The 16653-nt window shown below is 44.8% G+C and overlaps 1 protein-coding gene and 1 pseudogene across 2 annotated transcripts in view; one reads left to right on the top strand and one right to left on the bottom strand.

Moving 5' to 3' along the window:
* Positions 1–16653, top strand: part of LOC308417584 (RNA-binding protein 42-like) — a 431329-nt pseudogene that overhangs the window by 174408 nt on the left and 240268 nt on the right. The window lies entirely within an intron of this gene.
* On the bottom strand, positions 4306–13441 carry ASRGL1 (asparaginase and isoaspartyl peptidase 1). The gene is made up of 6 exons (XM_080912299.1): positions 13354–13441; positions 11642–11784; positions 11119–11276; positions 9104–9222; positions 6615–6725; positions 4306–5867 (listed from the first exon to the last, which is right to left on the bottom strand). The coding sequence occupies exons 2-6, from the start codon at positions 11744–11746 to the stop codon at positions 5662–5664; spliced, it is 699 nt and encodes a 232-aa protein (XP_080768425.1). The 5' UTR covers positions 11747–11784; positions 13354–13441; the 3' UTR covers positions 4306–5661.

Genomic DNA, 16653 nt, shown 5'->3' with positions numbered 1-16653 from the left:
CGACTCAGTTGGAAACCTGGAGGCAGAGATGAGGGCAGGAAGTGGGGGTGCTTTACCCAAGTGACAGCGCCCCACCCGAGGTCCTGACCCTTTCAGGGTAGGACAACAAATATGTTGAGAGTAGACAGCAAATATGTTGGAATTTGCACTACCACAGGGACAGGGTGGGAAAGTAGCACACGTTTTAGTCATGAGGCATCTATGGTGTGATATCTGTGTGATCTATGCTAGAGATAAGATGGAATGGCCAGGACCCAGGAGGCTCAGGATAGACAGGCTGGATCAGGGTGAAGTCAGCCCAAAGGTATGTGGGGCCCACACCTCGCTCAGTGGGTGGACAAGCCCGGAAGAAAGAAAACTTGGCCTTCTTTCTTGCTTTTAAGATTAAATACTTGGTTTTTGACCAGAAGGCTGAGGGTTCAGGAGTTCAAGTCCCTGGGGATCTGCGAGGGGTAGGGAGCGCTAGGCTGTACTTGAAGATCAGCGGAACCACAGGATCCTTAACCTGGAGTGAGGGCTGTACAGCCGCACTGGGCTGTAAACACTTCTGAAAATGCCCTTTGGCTTTGATGCACTGGGGTGGCCTGTGGCCTGGCTATTGTTTGGGGAGCAGGGGCCCTGGGAAAGGTTGGAGGTAAGAGTAGTTAGGAGGAACAACAAACAGACCCTTTGTAGGAGGGGAAGTGAGCTGGGGAAGGGGGTGGGGAAGTCCTTTCCTGGTAGCAGCACAGGGTGAACCTAGTCTCACCTGCTCTTCTCACCCTAGCTCACACCCTGCCAAACGCTCTGGCGAGACCCATAGTTCTCTGTCCAGTCTTCTGCCCAGGGCCCATCTCACAGCCAAGTGTTGCTCAGCTTTAGTTCATAGCCCAGACATGCTCAGAAGCTGGAATTTCTATTGGAAATGGTCTACTTGGTACATAGCCAGCAAGCACCCCCGGGTTGTGATCTTAAGTCACCTCTCTCAACCATCTGCAGCAACCTAACCAATGGAGAAAGTATCACACCACAGGCACAGGATTCTATACAAGCCCGCCACACCAAAGAAGAAAAGGTGAAATTAGATAACCCCACTGTAGGGAAAGACGGGCCAATTTGAACGAGGACAGAATATTATATGGCAGTTTATTGACACGGAAAGTGACTGAGAGCTTCATGGGCTGGAAAGACGGCTCAGTAGTTAATTTCAGAAAATCTGTGTTCAAGTTTCCAGTGCCCGCCCCCAAACAACTGTGTGTGTCACTAAAATTCCAAGGGATTTGACACTCTATTCTGACTCTTGTGGGTAGCAGGCATGGGATGTGGATACATACACACATGCAAACCATTCAAACACATACAATTTTTAAGTTACATGTAACACACACACACACACACACACACACAGCATTTGGAAAAACTGTAGGAAAAGTGTGTGTACCTGATGTGCCTGAGTGTAGGGTGATGTTGAGGCCCTGCCCTATTACTTTCTATCTTGAGTTTTGAGCCAGGGTCTCTCACTGAGCACAGAGCTTGCCATTTTGGCTAGACTGGTTGTCAGAGGCCCTCGGAACCTCTTACACCCGGAACACCATCCCTGGCTTTTCTCACAGCGCGAGGAGATAAGGACTCAGACTCGTTGTTTGCACATCAAGCTTTCCCCCACTGATCCATTTTTCAAGTGGTTACTGTTTTTACTTTACATTTTAAAATTTCCACAGCTTACACACACTGCCTTTCTTAGTGTTTTTGTTAAGATAGGGTTTGTTGTGATGTCCAGGATATCTTTGAATATCTCCTGGGCTCAAATATTTTTCTTGCCTTGACCCTCCAAGTGGCGAAGAGTAAATGTGCACCGCTGTGTTCAGATTCAAAGGCCATTTTCCTCTTAAAAAGACTTAGTGAAAGGTTGCTGACCTTTGAGAGTCCAGGACCTGTCCTCTTCTGGCATGTAGATAAACAGGCAGACAGAGCACTCATTAAAAAAAAGTCAGACATCCCCCAGGTACTAAGTGTAGAGCACAGAGCCTCTGTCTTCTAGGATGAGAAAACTCAAGCTTTTGTTTTTATCAGACAGGGTCTCATATAGCCCAGGTTCACCTCCAACTCCTTATATGGCTGAGGTCAGCTCTGAAAGTCCTGAGCCTCCTACTTTAGCATCCTACGTGCTGGGAAAATAGGCATGTGACATTGTATCTGCCCCCAACCTCTTTTCTTCTTGGCACCAAATTATAACTCAGAACCCAAGGTCCTAAGTTCTGTACAGAATTCACAATGTGCTGGTAAGAGCACAGTGGATGTTAAATTTGAGATGATGTTAAATTCTCATCCATACTGGTTTTCTTTATCAACTAATTATGTCACTTTCTAGACTCTGTATAGATGTCAGGAGCTTCAGTTCTGAAAACCCAATTTCATTTCAATATTGGGTTGAAGAAAAAAAAGAACTTGAAGGATGAAGTTCTGAGGATGCGTTGGTTTTCTCAACCCCTGACCCAGAGTGACTCACCAGCCACAGTCCTTCCTATTGGTGGCCCAAACATCCTCCCTGCCCTTTCCTGACCTGGGGTTGCCTCTGATTTCTGCCGGCCTTCACTCCTTTCAGGGAGCAGGACACACGTGTTTTACTGGGGTTGCTCCCTGCTTGCCCATGAATAGCCACAGAATCTAAAGCCGTGAGGATTTTGTGCAAGGTGACTGATGGAAAGGCTGGGAGGAGCGACCCCATCCAGCATCCCAACACCCACTATCTTTGATGACACCGTCCCCTCTGTGCCAACAAGGACCAAGTCAGAGAGCTTATTTGAAAACGCAAATGAAACCATTTCCTGAGAAGCAGCTACAAGGTGTCCCATGTCTCTTGTACAGCTGCCTAGGTTCTGGGCTTCTCTTGGTTCTAATTATACCACCATTTTGGCTGGTAGTGACCAAATGGCAATTTACTTGTCTTTATGGCTGAAAGATATAACTAAAGGTGGGGGTAGGGTGGGGCTGGGCACTTGACCCTTGGGCCCTGGTGGCCAATAGTAGGCCTGGATATTGCACAACTCTGCTTTAAAGTAAATTGTGGTGTTGCGGAAAAGGAAAGCTGTGACCAGGAACCCTATCAGTTCCACTCTGAGCCAGACTCCTCTTGGGAGCCTACAAGCTACCCATATGTTGTGCTATGCTGCCCTCTTGTGGCATAGAGGTGCTTCTACAGCTGATGGTCATTCTCTTCTGGACAGTTACTTGCTAGTTAGTAACATGTGAGATAAAAACGAGAACCATTTGTGGTCTTCATTTAGGGAATACTCTTGGATTTCACTAGAAAACACACACTAGGACTTTACACAAAGGGGTGGACCACCAGGTATACCAGGATCTCGATGTCAGGCCAAGAAGTCAGAGGAGTATCTAGAAGTCAGCTAACCAGGGCTGCCTCCTGTGTGCATCGTAGAATGGGTAAGTACATCTTCCGATGGCTGACTATTATTTTCTCCAAAGTGTCTCCTTTCTCTTCAGCCCCACCGTGGTTTCTGCTTCAACTGTTACCTTCTCTAGTTCACAGGGTGGATCTCAAGCCCTTTCCCCAGTAGCTCAGAATGTGGCTGGCTACATTTGGGGACAGAAACACCAGAGAGAGGATGAACTTAAAACGAGGATGTTATGGGGCTGGGGAAATCCAAATTCACGTGAGTGCAAGAAGAGGGCATTTTGTGTTCTGAGAAAACGTCACATTAGGAGCCAGGCAGAATGGCGCATGTCCTTAAGGCCTACAATCTCAGCACTTGGGAGGCTGAGGCTCAAGGATTAAGAATTTGAAGGTCAGCTTGGGTTATACAGAGAGATTCCATTTCAAACAAAACAAACTAAACAAAAACAAAACAAAACAAATCCTAACAAAGCAACAATACTCTCAACCAACCAACCAACCAACCAACCAACCAACCAACCAACCAGTCAAACAACCAGAGGCAAGCAAAATCCCATTTTGTTGATGTTGGATTCCCAGTGTCTAGAACAGAAAGAACACATTTCTGATAATGAAGTCACTCAGACTGAGGTATCTTATTAGGGCAGCACTAGCAAAAACCAAACACATCTCTTAACAATATGCTTCCCATGAGCCAGCAGCAGCTGCATATTAGGCTTTCAAGGTTTCTAAATGCATAATTGTCCTCACACTGGAGACTGGCTACAGTTTCTGAATTTGTCCGGAGGATCCTTATGATACAATAAGTTTTTCTTTGCTTTCGCTTAATCTTCAGAGTCCTAGAGGGTTTTCACAGATGAGAAATTCTCAAATGTTAATATTCCCAAGGTCCCCTGGGTAGTGAGGAAAGTAGCTTCAAGCTCAGTTCCCAGACTCTTAAGTGCCTCTCTTTGATGCAGAGCAGGTACAGGCTCACAAGTGGGTCTGGGGTCAGGACACACTTTGAACCTGAACAAAGTGTTGGGAAGACACTCAGCCATGAGTCCAGCTGAGACTTGGAAATGGTGGTTTTGTTTTTACCTTAACACACTCAGAGACAGTTCAATGCTACTGAAAACGCTCTACTAAACTCTACAAAGCAGGATATACTGTTACACTGACATTTCACCAAAAGGTCCTCTCAGCTACTATATCTGCCTGCACTAAGGAACCAAGAAGGGGGCTTGTATCTGTTCTGGTCTTGGTCAACAGTGACACCTAACCACACTCTTTTCTTTCAAAAATACATTTTATTAGTCGCATGTTAAAGTTTCTTTAATCAGTTTCTTCCCAGAGATAAGAGAATCCCTGCTAGACTAAAAAGCTGAGCAGACACACCAACCACAGCAGACATACCATTTCCAGGGTGCTGACAGGTGCAGACTGCTCTCCCCTGAGGAGACTGCTTTCTGCGTCACGCTCACCACCCTGAACACTTGATTCAGTGTGCTTGGGACTGTCCCAAAGCACTGGCAGCTACTCCTTAGTGACTCACAGTGTTATCTCTCCAGCCATCTGCCACCCCGATGCTGGGGAGGCTAGAAATGTCATGTGCCCCATCAAGCCCCAGTGAGGACAACTGGGGCTGGTTCAGGTCAGGCTGGCTTTTGGGATTCAAGAAAAATCCCAGACACTAAGAAACTCCAATAGTCTATAGTTTGGGCAGCAAGGGAGACTCTGAAAGTGCCCAGATATGTGTTAGAGAAATTTAAACTTTCTGGAAAGATCCACTTCCCCCTCACAGACAAAGAGCACCTTCTTGAACATCTTGCATGGTATTCTTGTGACTAAGAATGAACTCTGTCACATTTTGAGCTTCACCTGGACTTAGTCTTTCTTGCACCTTTACCCCAGCCCTTCTCCCTGCTCTCCCCCAGCCTAGCAGCTGCAAACTGCTCCTCTCCCGATCCAAATGACACTCCTAGCCCAGAGGCAGTTCTGTGGGGTCAACATCTAACAGCTCCTCTCTATCCTTACATGATGGAGACTGGGAGAGAAGGGCTCCTTAAGGCTTCCTTTCCCCTGGTCTTAATCCAGGTGAGCATCTCTCATTGCTTCAGAACCCAACCCTCAACCAAGCATTCATTGACTTACTGATTAAGGCAACAAAAGGAGGGACAGACTGCGTAAGTTTTCCATGTCTACATCTAATTGATTAAGTTAGGTCTCCACACCAGGCAGCTCAGCTCCACGTCCAGGCTAGCAAGCCGATTACAGTCTTCTGGGGCTTAGGGTAGGTCCCTTGTCTTGGTTTCACAAAGGTCAATGCCGGCCTGCAGCTTGCCATTCTTCACCGCTGCCCAGGGCATGGAGGAAGAGGTCCACTTTGCTACCCAGTCTCCTGCTTTGTTGACCAAGATGAGGCCACCTAGACCTTTGAGCTTTGACTTCATATAATCCAGTGCCAACTCAGCAGCCTCGTCTACGGTCTTTCCTGACAAGAAAAGGAGAGATTGAGAAACAGCACATGTGATAATTTTCACAGGCTCCCATGTTTGGATACCTGGAGCCCGGCTGTGCCACTGCTGTGGGACACTGTGAAATATGAGTGGGCTTCACAAGAGTTTCTGGGGAAGTGGGTAGAGACCAGCCCTGCCCCCGTCCTGTTTGTTTCCTGGTCCACTGAGATATGAGCAAGCAGTTCCTGCACATTCCCCTGCCATAAACCTGCCCACCACTGTGCTTTCCCCATCACGAAGGACCATATTCCCTTAAATTGTGAGGCAAACAAGCTTCCTTAAGGGGCTTCTTGTCAAGTGTCTGTTGATACTGACCAGCAAAGCAATATAAGTTGTATGTGTCAGCTCCTTACTGGGTCAGAGACATCTTTCCCTCCTACATTCATGGTCAAGGATTGACCATGTTCTCCATTGCTTTGTCTCCTATGATGTGAAAGAGCACAGCAGACAGGAATTGTGTATGTGCTCATGTGTATGCCCACACACATGCATAGAAGCCAGGACACCAAATATTCTGACACACAGAGACATTTCCTCAGTCCAGAGAACAGTATTCCAGAAGAGTATTCTAAAGGTTCTTCTAGCTCAGAACCTACCAGGTGTTAGAAGAGTGTGAACAGCCATGAGGCAGGGTCTGGCAAGTGTGTTTGCATACACTACCCTGGTAGTGGTCAAATAGCATCTTTCTACTTGTCTATGCACCTGGTTCACAGCCTACGTACCTTGTTCTACATGGAAGAGGGCAAGTCTGGCCAGATTCACCTTCAGGATACTTTCCCCATGTCCTGTGGTTGAAACAGCTCCGAGGTTATTATCTGCATAACCTCCAGCTCCTGCTCAAAAAGGTGATTGGTTGTAACTGAAGAACAGCAGTCAAAAAGTTAAACACAAGGCTAATGTCACACAATATTATATCATAGAGGTGTACATAGGCCAGAGCCATATTCATGATCTGGTGATGCACACGTGTACACAGTTTACACCTGTGAGCAAATCTCTACATACACCATGATGATATAAAAGCATCTGTTGAAAGTAGCTTGACTGGACCTGAGAGAACTATTCTGGGCTATCCATATAACAGGATCTGGAGCCAAAGTGACTTTGATAATATCTTTCCCTCGTCTTAGACTAAGCAACTCTACAGTCTTCTCTCCACCATTCCATCTGTTCACACAAAGCCACCAGTCTGAGAGTCCCACAGCATGGAAGGCTTCACCTTTACCCTGCTCTAGTTGGTGCGGAAGCATCATATTGACATTTGTCTTGTTTACCAATGCTGGGTATTGGGGAGGGTCACAGGGGGGCAGCTCTCTGCTGAGTACTATAATTTCCCAGGCTTTTGAAAGCAGGTTACTGGGCTGGAGAGATGGCTCAGCGGTTAAGAGCATTGACTGTTCTTCCAGAGGTCCTAAGTTCAATTCCCAGCAACCACATGGTGGCTCACAACCATCTGTAATGGGATCTGATGCCCTCTTCTAGTGTGTCTGAAAACAGCTACAGTGTACTTATAAATATAATAAATCTTAAAAAAAAAAGAGCAAGCAGATACCTCCACCGTTCTGGTTCTGGGAGAGTTGAGGTTAGGTAAGAAATACAAAGTCTTACAACAGGAGAAGGTGGCTTTTCCCTTCAAGCTGCTGCTGTTTGGTGAACCAGCACCAACAAGGCCCTACTATTTGGAAGCAGCCAAATCTTCATTTTCTTTGCATTTTTTTTAGATAAAAGGCCAGGGTAACCCATGTTTCCTGGGTGGTCACCCCGTTTTTCAGGATGATAACTGCACTGCAGAGGAAATGTTACTGTGTATCTAGTAACACTTACAGAATGTCCTCAAGGGACAGGTGACCCTCTTGGGGAATGCTTATCAAAAAGGTCAAGATAAGCACATTTGGTACCCACAACCAATACAGGGGCTTCTGGGAATTCAGGTCACAGATTTATTTCTTCTCAATACTTTACCAGGAGAACTCACAAAGCCTGAACCTAATTCAGAGGCTCTCACCCCACCTTGCTCTGGTGCCTGGCCGGATCCTAGTTGGATGCAAGCTGACCACTGAGCAGCCATATTTTGGCACGGTTTTGGCTAACGAGCAAAAAGGTGAGTGTCAGGCCTCTGCCTCCGAGTGCTGCCTCAACAGGCAGGTCTCTGATTTTTAAAGAGGCTTCAGGCATTTCCTTCAAGGCCATTGCTGTATAGGGTACAAAGAGTTGTCAAGTTGTAAATTATCACTAGGAGCACCATACCATATACAATAATCATGCTTTCTGCTAAAAGTATAGCTTCTCCTTTGGGCACATGAACAATTTATCTGTTTCTCGAAAACAGTCAGCTGTAGGGGTTTGTGGGAATTCCTACAAGAAAGCACAAATCTACACAGAGCAAAAGACGCACTTCTTCAGCGTGCTGCTTCTTGCTTTGCACTTGATGTGGATGTGAGGGGCATATCAGACTGTAGGAGTGTGCTACTCACATGTAATACCTGTAAATGTTCTCGGCTCTGCCTCCCCGTATGAGTGTGTGAGTATGTGTAAGTGTGTGAGTGTACGTGTGTGTGTGTCAGTGTATGTGTGTGTGTGTGCACTCGAGTGTGTGTATGCGCAGGGTGCATGTGGAGAGGAGAGGCAGATTTCCAGCATCATTGTTTCTCTCTCTACTTTAGTTTTCGGGAAGATGGTCTTTACTGACCCTGGAGTTTACTGGTTTAGCTACACTAGCTGGCTAGCAAGCTCTGAAGATCCATTCATTCCTGCTTCTCCCAGCGCTGGGTTACAGATGCACAAGGCTTTACGTGGGTGCTGAGGATCCGAACTCAGGTCTATACACGCACAGCAAATATTTCCCCTGAGCCATCTCCCCAGCCCACATTTTCAGCTGTTTGTTTTTACATTGTTAATGTGAGTCATGCATTTGGCCTCTGCAAGTGAGCCTGAGAAGCCTAAAACTGGGGCTACAGAGAAAACAAGTATGGCTGCAGCAGTCTGGGACAACTTTAGCATCCCCTCTTACACTTTCTCTCCCAAGATGTCCCCAGAATATAACCCAGAGGAAACTGATGTGTCTGTTAGAAGAGTAGTGGTCCCCAACAACCTCTTCCAACCCAAATGCCACTCCTAGAAACTGCCACCAAGAGGTAAAAGAAATGACACAGGAAAGAAATCTGATGACATGAAGGGCAAGGGAGGGGCATAAACTACCTCTTAGTCCTACCTATGCAAGGTGAGTCTCCAACTCGGCCAACCATCTTATTGACAATCCCCCCAGTAGAGGTTGCGTAAGCCAAGTTTCCTCTGCAGTCCAAGGCAACAGCACCCACAGTTCCCAAGTTTCTGTCAGAAATAAGCAGAAAGGGGAAGGGAAGGGAATGAAGATGAGACACAGTCCCCAAGTAACGCTGTCACCTAAAATCACTATAGCCCTTATTATATGTTAAGATTCTGGGACCAAGAAAACACTTGTTATTTACTCCATGTGTCACTAGCGGGCAGATTTGCACATGGCCCTTTACATTTTTACCTTAAAGAGTGCAGCCATCCCAGCTCCCAGGAGGGAGAGGTAGAGGCAGGTGGATCTCCGAATCTGAGGTTGGCTTGGTCTACAGAGTGAGTTCCAAGCTAGCTAAGCTGACAAAGTGAGACCCTATCACAAAAACTTATCCATTTAACATGTTTCTTTCACGTTTGTTGTGGCTACCAGAAAAAAAAAATTGAACAGCATAAGTGCTTCTTATTGAGATGGACACATGCTCAAGTTTAACCCTTTCGGAGATGGCCCTAATTCACTGGCTACCTTCAGACGCTTACACTGAAACATGTGGAGGCAATGGTGTGGATGTTTGCCACTTTAAGGGGACATGATGTAAGTGCTTGATGGTCTAAGTACTCTAAGAGTTACTTCTTACTTCCCCCTCCTACCTAAGCCCTGCTGTTTGTACCGTCCCAGATTCTCCAAAAGTATTCATTTCTGATGCACAGCCAGTCTTTGGGCTCAGACAGGCAAAGAAGCCTTTCCTTCCTGGAGACTGCACAGTGTTGGTGAGAGGACCAGAGGCCAGGGTTACCAGTCATGCTGAGCCAGTTCTGCGTGCCAAAGTGATCCATGCGTTCTATAATTAACTTTTCTGACCTCTCTAAGTTGCAAGATACCGGGTAAGAGGCTACCCATTTACACCTAAGAGCAGGACTGGCTGGTGCAGATTATGGTTAGAGGTCTCTTTCGTTTAGTGCTGGGCACTGAGCCCAGGGTTTTATGCATGAACTAAGCATGCGCACTACCACGGAACCACACCCCAGCTCATACACGGTGGTCAGAATGCAACAGGAAAGCAGTACTGGAAATCAGTGACCACAAGGCACTGACCCAGCAGCCTCACTTCGAGGACTGCAGTCCGAAGATATAAAACCCTTAAGTCTTAGCAGCTGGGAAACCGAGGCAGGAGGATTGCAAATTCCAGGCTTAGCCTGGGCTCTACAGCAAAATCTTATTTCAGAGCAAGTAGAAGAGTAATAGTATGTTAATATCTCCAATCCCATGGTCAGGGAAGGCATCAGATTGTTATCTCAGAGACTTGCATATTATACCTGTCTGACCTCTCTGCCTCAGAACCATCAAAACTCTGATTCTTTAGGAAAGGAAAACACACCTATGCACGCACATGCACACACATACACACAAACATACACACACATATGTGTGTACATGCATTTGTATACACACACATATATACATATGTATATATGTATGTATATTTAGTCTGAATATATATATATATATATATATATATATATATATATACATATATATATATATACTCTGTCTAAGGTATCTGAATGTTGGTGTCCGTAGGAAATCGGTAGTGTTAGAAGACTGAATTCTATTGTTATGAGGGCATGCATCCTACTGAACTATTATTAGGTTTTTGAACTAGGGTCTCACTCTATAGTTCAGGTTGTCTTGAAACCTGCCCTCAATCTCTGCCTCCTGGTGGCTGGGATCATGTGTGTGAGCCTCCAAGCTTGTCTAATAATCTGCTTAACTGTGCCAGAGAAGAACCCTGTCAATCTGAACTCTTATCCATACAGGGGGTATAAGTAAGGGCAAAGCTAAGGTTAAGAATTGCCCTCCCCTGACAGAGTTTCAGTTTCTCAGGGAATACAGGTGAGGGGACACTGCCAAACTCTCTAGCTGTTCTAACTGCAGAAGTCTGGGTGTCGTCTGGAACTTACTTAGGGCAGTCATCTCTCTGTGCCCCCTTCTCAAGCTTCTCCTTCTCCAGGTGCTTCTTAGTTCTCTCCGTTATCAGTTTTTCTACAGGAATCTCTGGAATCCCCATGTCTGCTGCAAATTTCTCTGCACCATGGCCAGTCAGAAAGCAATGAGGTGTCTAAGCCAGGGTAGAAAAGGGCAGAAAAGGGTGTAGTATATATATATATATATATAAACACTTGTTCTATGATGTGGAAACAGTTACTGTATTGAACTGGATCCTCCCCCCTGTTTTTCTCCTTGTTGGTCAACCTCAGAGACTTGGTGAGTCCTAGGTAGGTGATCTGTCACTGAGCTATACCCCAGCCGGCCTAAGAAGGCCAGAAGATAAAGTCAGCATGTGTCGCCCAACTAGTCTTAACAGGACCAAAGCCAAGCTTGACTCCAGTGGCATTGTGCTTGTCCTTGTGTGTTCAGTCTGGCCTGTTCACCCCGAAGTCCAGCAGTGCCAGCTTCTCAGGAAGCACTGCTTCCAGCACGTACCTTCTCCATAACAAGCCGGGCAAGTTTAATGGGATTTGCGACACAGCGCACGGCAGACACTGCCCCTGCAGACAGGTCCTTCCCGTCCATGATACTGGCGTCCATCTCAACATCACCGTTTACGTTCAGGACAGACCCATAACCTAGTCCAAAAAGTTGAAAAGCCAGAGTGAAAAATTTATAAAAGACTCCATATTTTCTACCAACCTACCTCTTTGAACACGTCTTCTGTTTTACTATAGAGGAACATGGTACAACACATCTGACTTTTACCTATTGGTTTGTATATGGTTTGTCTCCTACAAGTCTCCAGGAGACATTGATGTAGGGGAACCTCTGATAAGCAGTCAGCGTGCTCCACCTTCATGCATATGAAGGTCTTATATAAATAGATTTTTTTAGTCTAATAAATGTCATCTATAAAATCCTATAGGCAATATTATACTTTACAGCGAGAGCCCTAGCGCTTCTCTGTAGCTAGCAATCAACAAGGATGTTTGCTCTCATTACTCCTACTGAGTCACACCACTGAATGGCCTAGCCACTACATTATATTATTATACTGAAGATACACTATGGGCTGGTGTGTCGGCAGATACATGTAATCTCATGTAACCTTGGCACCCATGAGGCTCACACAGGAGGACTACATGCTAGAAGCCAACCTGGGTTACACAGTGAGTTCCAGGCCAGCTTGAGCTTGTCCCCACAAAGAAAACAAAGTTTGAAGACTAAACAATATAAAAAGAGAGGGCAGGAGACTGGGGAGGGGGAGGGAAGATGATTAGGGAAAGTTGGAGAGGGAAGAGAGAGGGCAACGGGGGGGGGGCAAGTGATTAAAATATATCAACAGGCATGAAAATATCAAAATGGAACATGTTATTATGCTTAATTACCATATGCCAATAAAAGCTTAAAAAACAAACAACCCCAAATTTCAGTTTAAAAGCAATCCAGGGGCAGGCAGGATGACTCATCGGTGAAACCATTTCTTGTGGAAGCCACAAGAACCAAGTTCCACTCCTATTTCTAGAAGCCACAGTGGAAGGAGAACTGACCGCTGAAAACTGTCTTTTACTCACATGCCATGGCACACATGCATACACAGATACACACACACACACACACACACACACACACCACTCTTTCATATATAATAAAAAGTTTGTAGTAAAAGTGACCTAGTCTTTGTTTCTTTTCATAGCAACCAAAGAGATTAAGTCAATAGACAAAAATCAGTTGTATTGTTTCATAAGCAAATGACACCAAAACTCCCTTAATCTACAATTGGTATGAATTACTAATAGAGAACAGCTAAGAGAAAGAATAAAGATACTGCTCAAACTAAGCAAGTGGCACAAAGCAGACAGGGGTAAGGTAGGCGAACGGCCTACAGAACCACTGGCACCTAACAAAGACCCAACACCTAATTTCCTGGAGTCCTAAAAGGAGGGAGGGAAAGCCTAGGGCTAAAAAGCATTCAAGGAAATGATGATTGAAAATTGTCAACATTTGACAAATGGTCTAAATCTACATATTCAGGAGGCTGAGCAAACTCCCAATACTATTAAATACAAAGAAATTCACGTAAGACATCATAATCAATATAAAAATGTCTTGAGGGCCAGGGATGGTAGAGTGCTTTGCAAGGGTTCAATCACAAGCACTAGAAAAACAGTCTTGAAAGTAGCAAGAAAGAAATGACACCTTACCTATAGGGGAAAACCAATTATAATGACAAAGGATTTCTCAGCAGAAACCATGGAGGCCAGAAAGAGGTACAGCATTTTCCAAGGGCTGAAAGAAAAGAACTATCAAATCAGAATTCTGTGTCTAACAAATACCGCTCATACATGCTTATGAAGTCTAGACTGTACTAGTCTGTTTGGGCTGCTATAACAAGACAATCCAGACTGGGTTGCTTACACAACAAAAAGTTGTTTCTCAATCTGCAGACTGGAAAGCTCAAAGTCGAAGTGCCTAAAAGGCTGACCTTTTCTGAGTTTGGCTTGTAGGTATGTAGCTACCATTTCACTGAGCATTCCAGTGGTCTCTCCTTGTGCCTCAGGGGGAAGGTCAACTCTAGTCAATTAATGATTATTTTTGTGTGTGTTCTTATGGGTGTTGGCATTGTATACCATGGTACAGCTTGGAGGACGGGACCACTTTGTTTTAGACAAGTCAAGTGTTCACCACTGTTTGGCCTATGAGTATCTGCCGATTCTCCTGTTTCCACCTCCCATTGTATTATAAGAGTTCTGTTATTACAGATGTGGATTTGTGTAGGTTCTAGGGATCCAAAGTTAGGTTCCCACAATTGAGCACTTTATTTAAAAAGCCATCTCCAGTTTTAAAAAAATAATTATTTAATGTGTGTGGTGTTTATTTTTGTTTATTTTTGGTTTTTGCATTTATATCTGTGCACCAAGTATGTGCCTCGTGCCCCTTGAAGGTCAGAAGAGGTTGTCAGACCCCATGACACTGGAGTGTCTATGGGCAGTTGTAAGCTGCCATGTGAGTGCTAAGAATCAAACTCTGGACCTCTGGAAGAGAGCCAGTGCTCTAACTATTGAACAATCTCTCTAGTCCCTTTGATTCTTTCTGTAAGAATACTAAACCAATTAGAGCAGAACTCTGTGAACAATTCCCACAGTGGCTCCATCTACAGACACTGGCACAGTGGGGAATCCCGGGTTCAACATTAGAATTTGTGGGGACACAGACATGGGTACAAACACTGAGTCTATAATACAGACAGGGGAAAACAGGATTTGTTGCCAGAGGACCTAACTCAGTAGAGTGGCTAAGAGAGGAACGGAAGCAGGGAGGCAACAACAGGAGGAATCCTGCAAAATCAAGATGGGGAAAACTAAATTCAAGGTCCCAGGTCCTTGGGGAGTTGGGGACTTCCCAATATCTGAACAGCTTCTATTTTGAGGAAATAGTTGTCTGAGTCCAGACATCTCAAAGGGAGCTTCTCCGTCTACTGGCAGGGTCAAACTAAGTTCATGCTCCAGGCCCAGGAATCTACTCCTATCCTGATTGGTGGAAACCCCCTTGCTCAACCACTTATGTCAAATGTGATTGGACAGTGCTACAGTCCATCCTGCTCTGCCTCACTTTATGAGTCCATCCTTTAAATATGCTGTACAAGGTCCTGTTAGGGTTGTAGTTCAGATCCTGAGGCCATTCTGCAACCCTGGTCGGTCAGTAGCATCTTGATTACAATGAATTTTTGTCATCTGCATTGACCTGGTGTTTGAGTTGTGTTGGGTTTAAGTAGACCCCTTAACACAGTGGGCTTGCCTTCTCCTCTTTGGTGTCTTAGTTTGTTTGGTAGTTGTTGCAAAAATGACAAGATCCTGAAGTTGTTCACAGAAAGGAAAATCAAAAACAACTGTAAGGTGGAACTTATCACAACTACGACTAATCACAGAAAGGTAAAAGTTCTACATTTTGCCTTCATCATTAAAATGATTTCTTATTAGGTACTGGTTAGTTATATCCATAGACCAATCTCTAGGGCAAAGTCCTCAAATTCTGCACAAAGATATATATGTATGTGTGTGTGTGTGTGCGCGTATGTTTAATACTATTGATAAAGTAAAACAAACTTCTAAAACCAATGTTCAAGTAACTTAGAGGAATAAAGATCAAACAGAAAAATGAAGGTAAAGAGACCCAAAAACATAATAGCTGATATAAGCCCTTATCAGTAAATATTCTAAATGAACTAATTGAAAGGCAGCATAGTTCAATTTTTTTTTGGTCCAACCAGGAGAAAATATCTATAGACCAAATTAATGTATGTAATAAAAGATATCTGTTTTGAATATATAAGTAAAAAAAGGGGAAACACTTAAAAATGATAAAACATGTTTAGCCGATAGATACATCATCAGTTTGTTTCTCTATCAGAAGCTGGTAAATATGTTCCCTAAAGTTTACCGGCCGCTCTGACTGGCACATGGGACGCTGTGTGGTGAGACCAGGTCCTGAGTCTGAGATCTCAGGTTACTGGTGGTCTGCTGTCAGCTATGCTGCAGGCTTGCAAAGTTGAAAGCGTGTGTGCTGATAACATGCTCCTATATGTCAAGACCAGCTAGACATGTGATCTTCCAGGTGACCTTGGTATCATTATAATCTTCTGATGATAAAAACATACACTCATAGGCGCCATGGCAGATGGAACCATGTCCAAATTAGGAAGACAAGAAATGGCAGCCTGGTTCCTGAAGACCTCCCTTCTCTGTGAAAAGCCAGAATGACACTATGCATTACCCCATACCTCGCCTAGCCTTAGTAAAAGCCCACTAGGATTTTTCCTCAGGAAGAACCATGCCTTTAGAGCATCACTTTCTTTCTATGCTCATTGGTCATTCAACACTCCCACCTCCTCACAACTGTTTGCTTATTTGCACGTGGCACCAAGCAAGAAAGGAACCCATAGACTCAGTGGCAGGATTTTATTTCAGTCCTGGTAGATAAGTTTCAGAATGGACAAAGCCTTTCACTGGTGTCCTCTTTTGTGGCTGATTTTATTTTTGTTGTTTTGTTTTATTTTGAGACAGGGTCTCTCTATATAACCCTAGGTGTCCTGGAACTCGCAGTGTAGACTAGGCTGCCCTCAGTCCTCAGAGATCCACCTGCTCTGCCTCCTGAATGCTGGGATTAACTATGCCTGGCTTAGCTAATCATTACTATTCTTCATTATTTACTTTATAAAAGATGAGCAAATACAAGTAAAAATTTCTATGAACTTTTCTGGTCATCAGAAAAATGGCTGAACTTGAGCAGGGCAATATCGGAAGCCCAGTTTGTAGCCACACTGGGTAGAAGTATGAATAACCCAGGGACTCATATTGGTGGGGCATGTCTGAAGTAGGGGGAGGTTTGTAAAATTGAGCCCTTAACATGTTGAATCTATATGAACTCCAGATGGGTCAGTGGTTCTCAGCCTTCCTAATGCTGTGACCTTCTAACAGTTCCTCATGTCATGGTGACCTCTCACC

Source organism: Micromys minutus (genome assembly GCF_963924665.1).
Source record: "Micromys minutus genome assembly, chromosome: 2".
In the NCBI taxonomy this organism is placed as follows: domain Eukaryota; kingdom Metazoa; phylum Chordata; class Mammalia; order Rodentia; family Muridae; genus Micromys; species Micromys minutus.
Note: the sequence above shows the minus strand (reverse complement) of the source record. Positions and strands in the feature narration are given on the sequence as shown.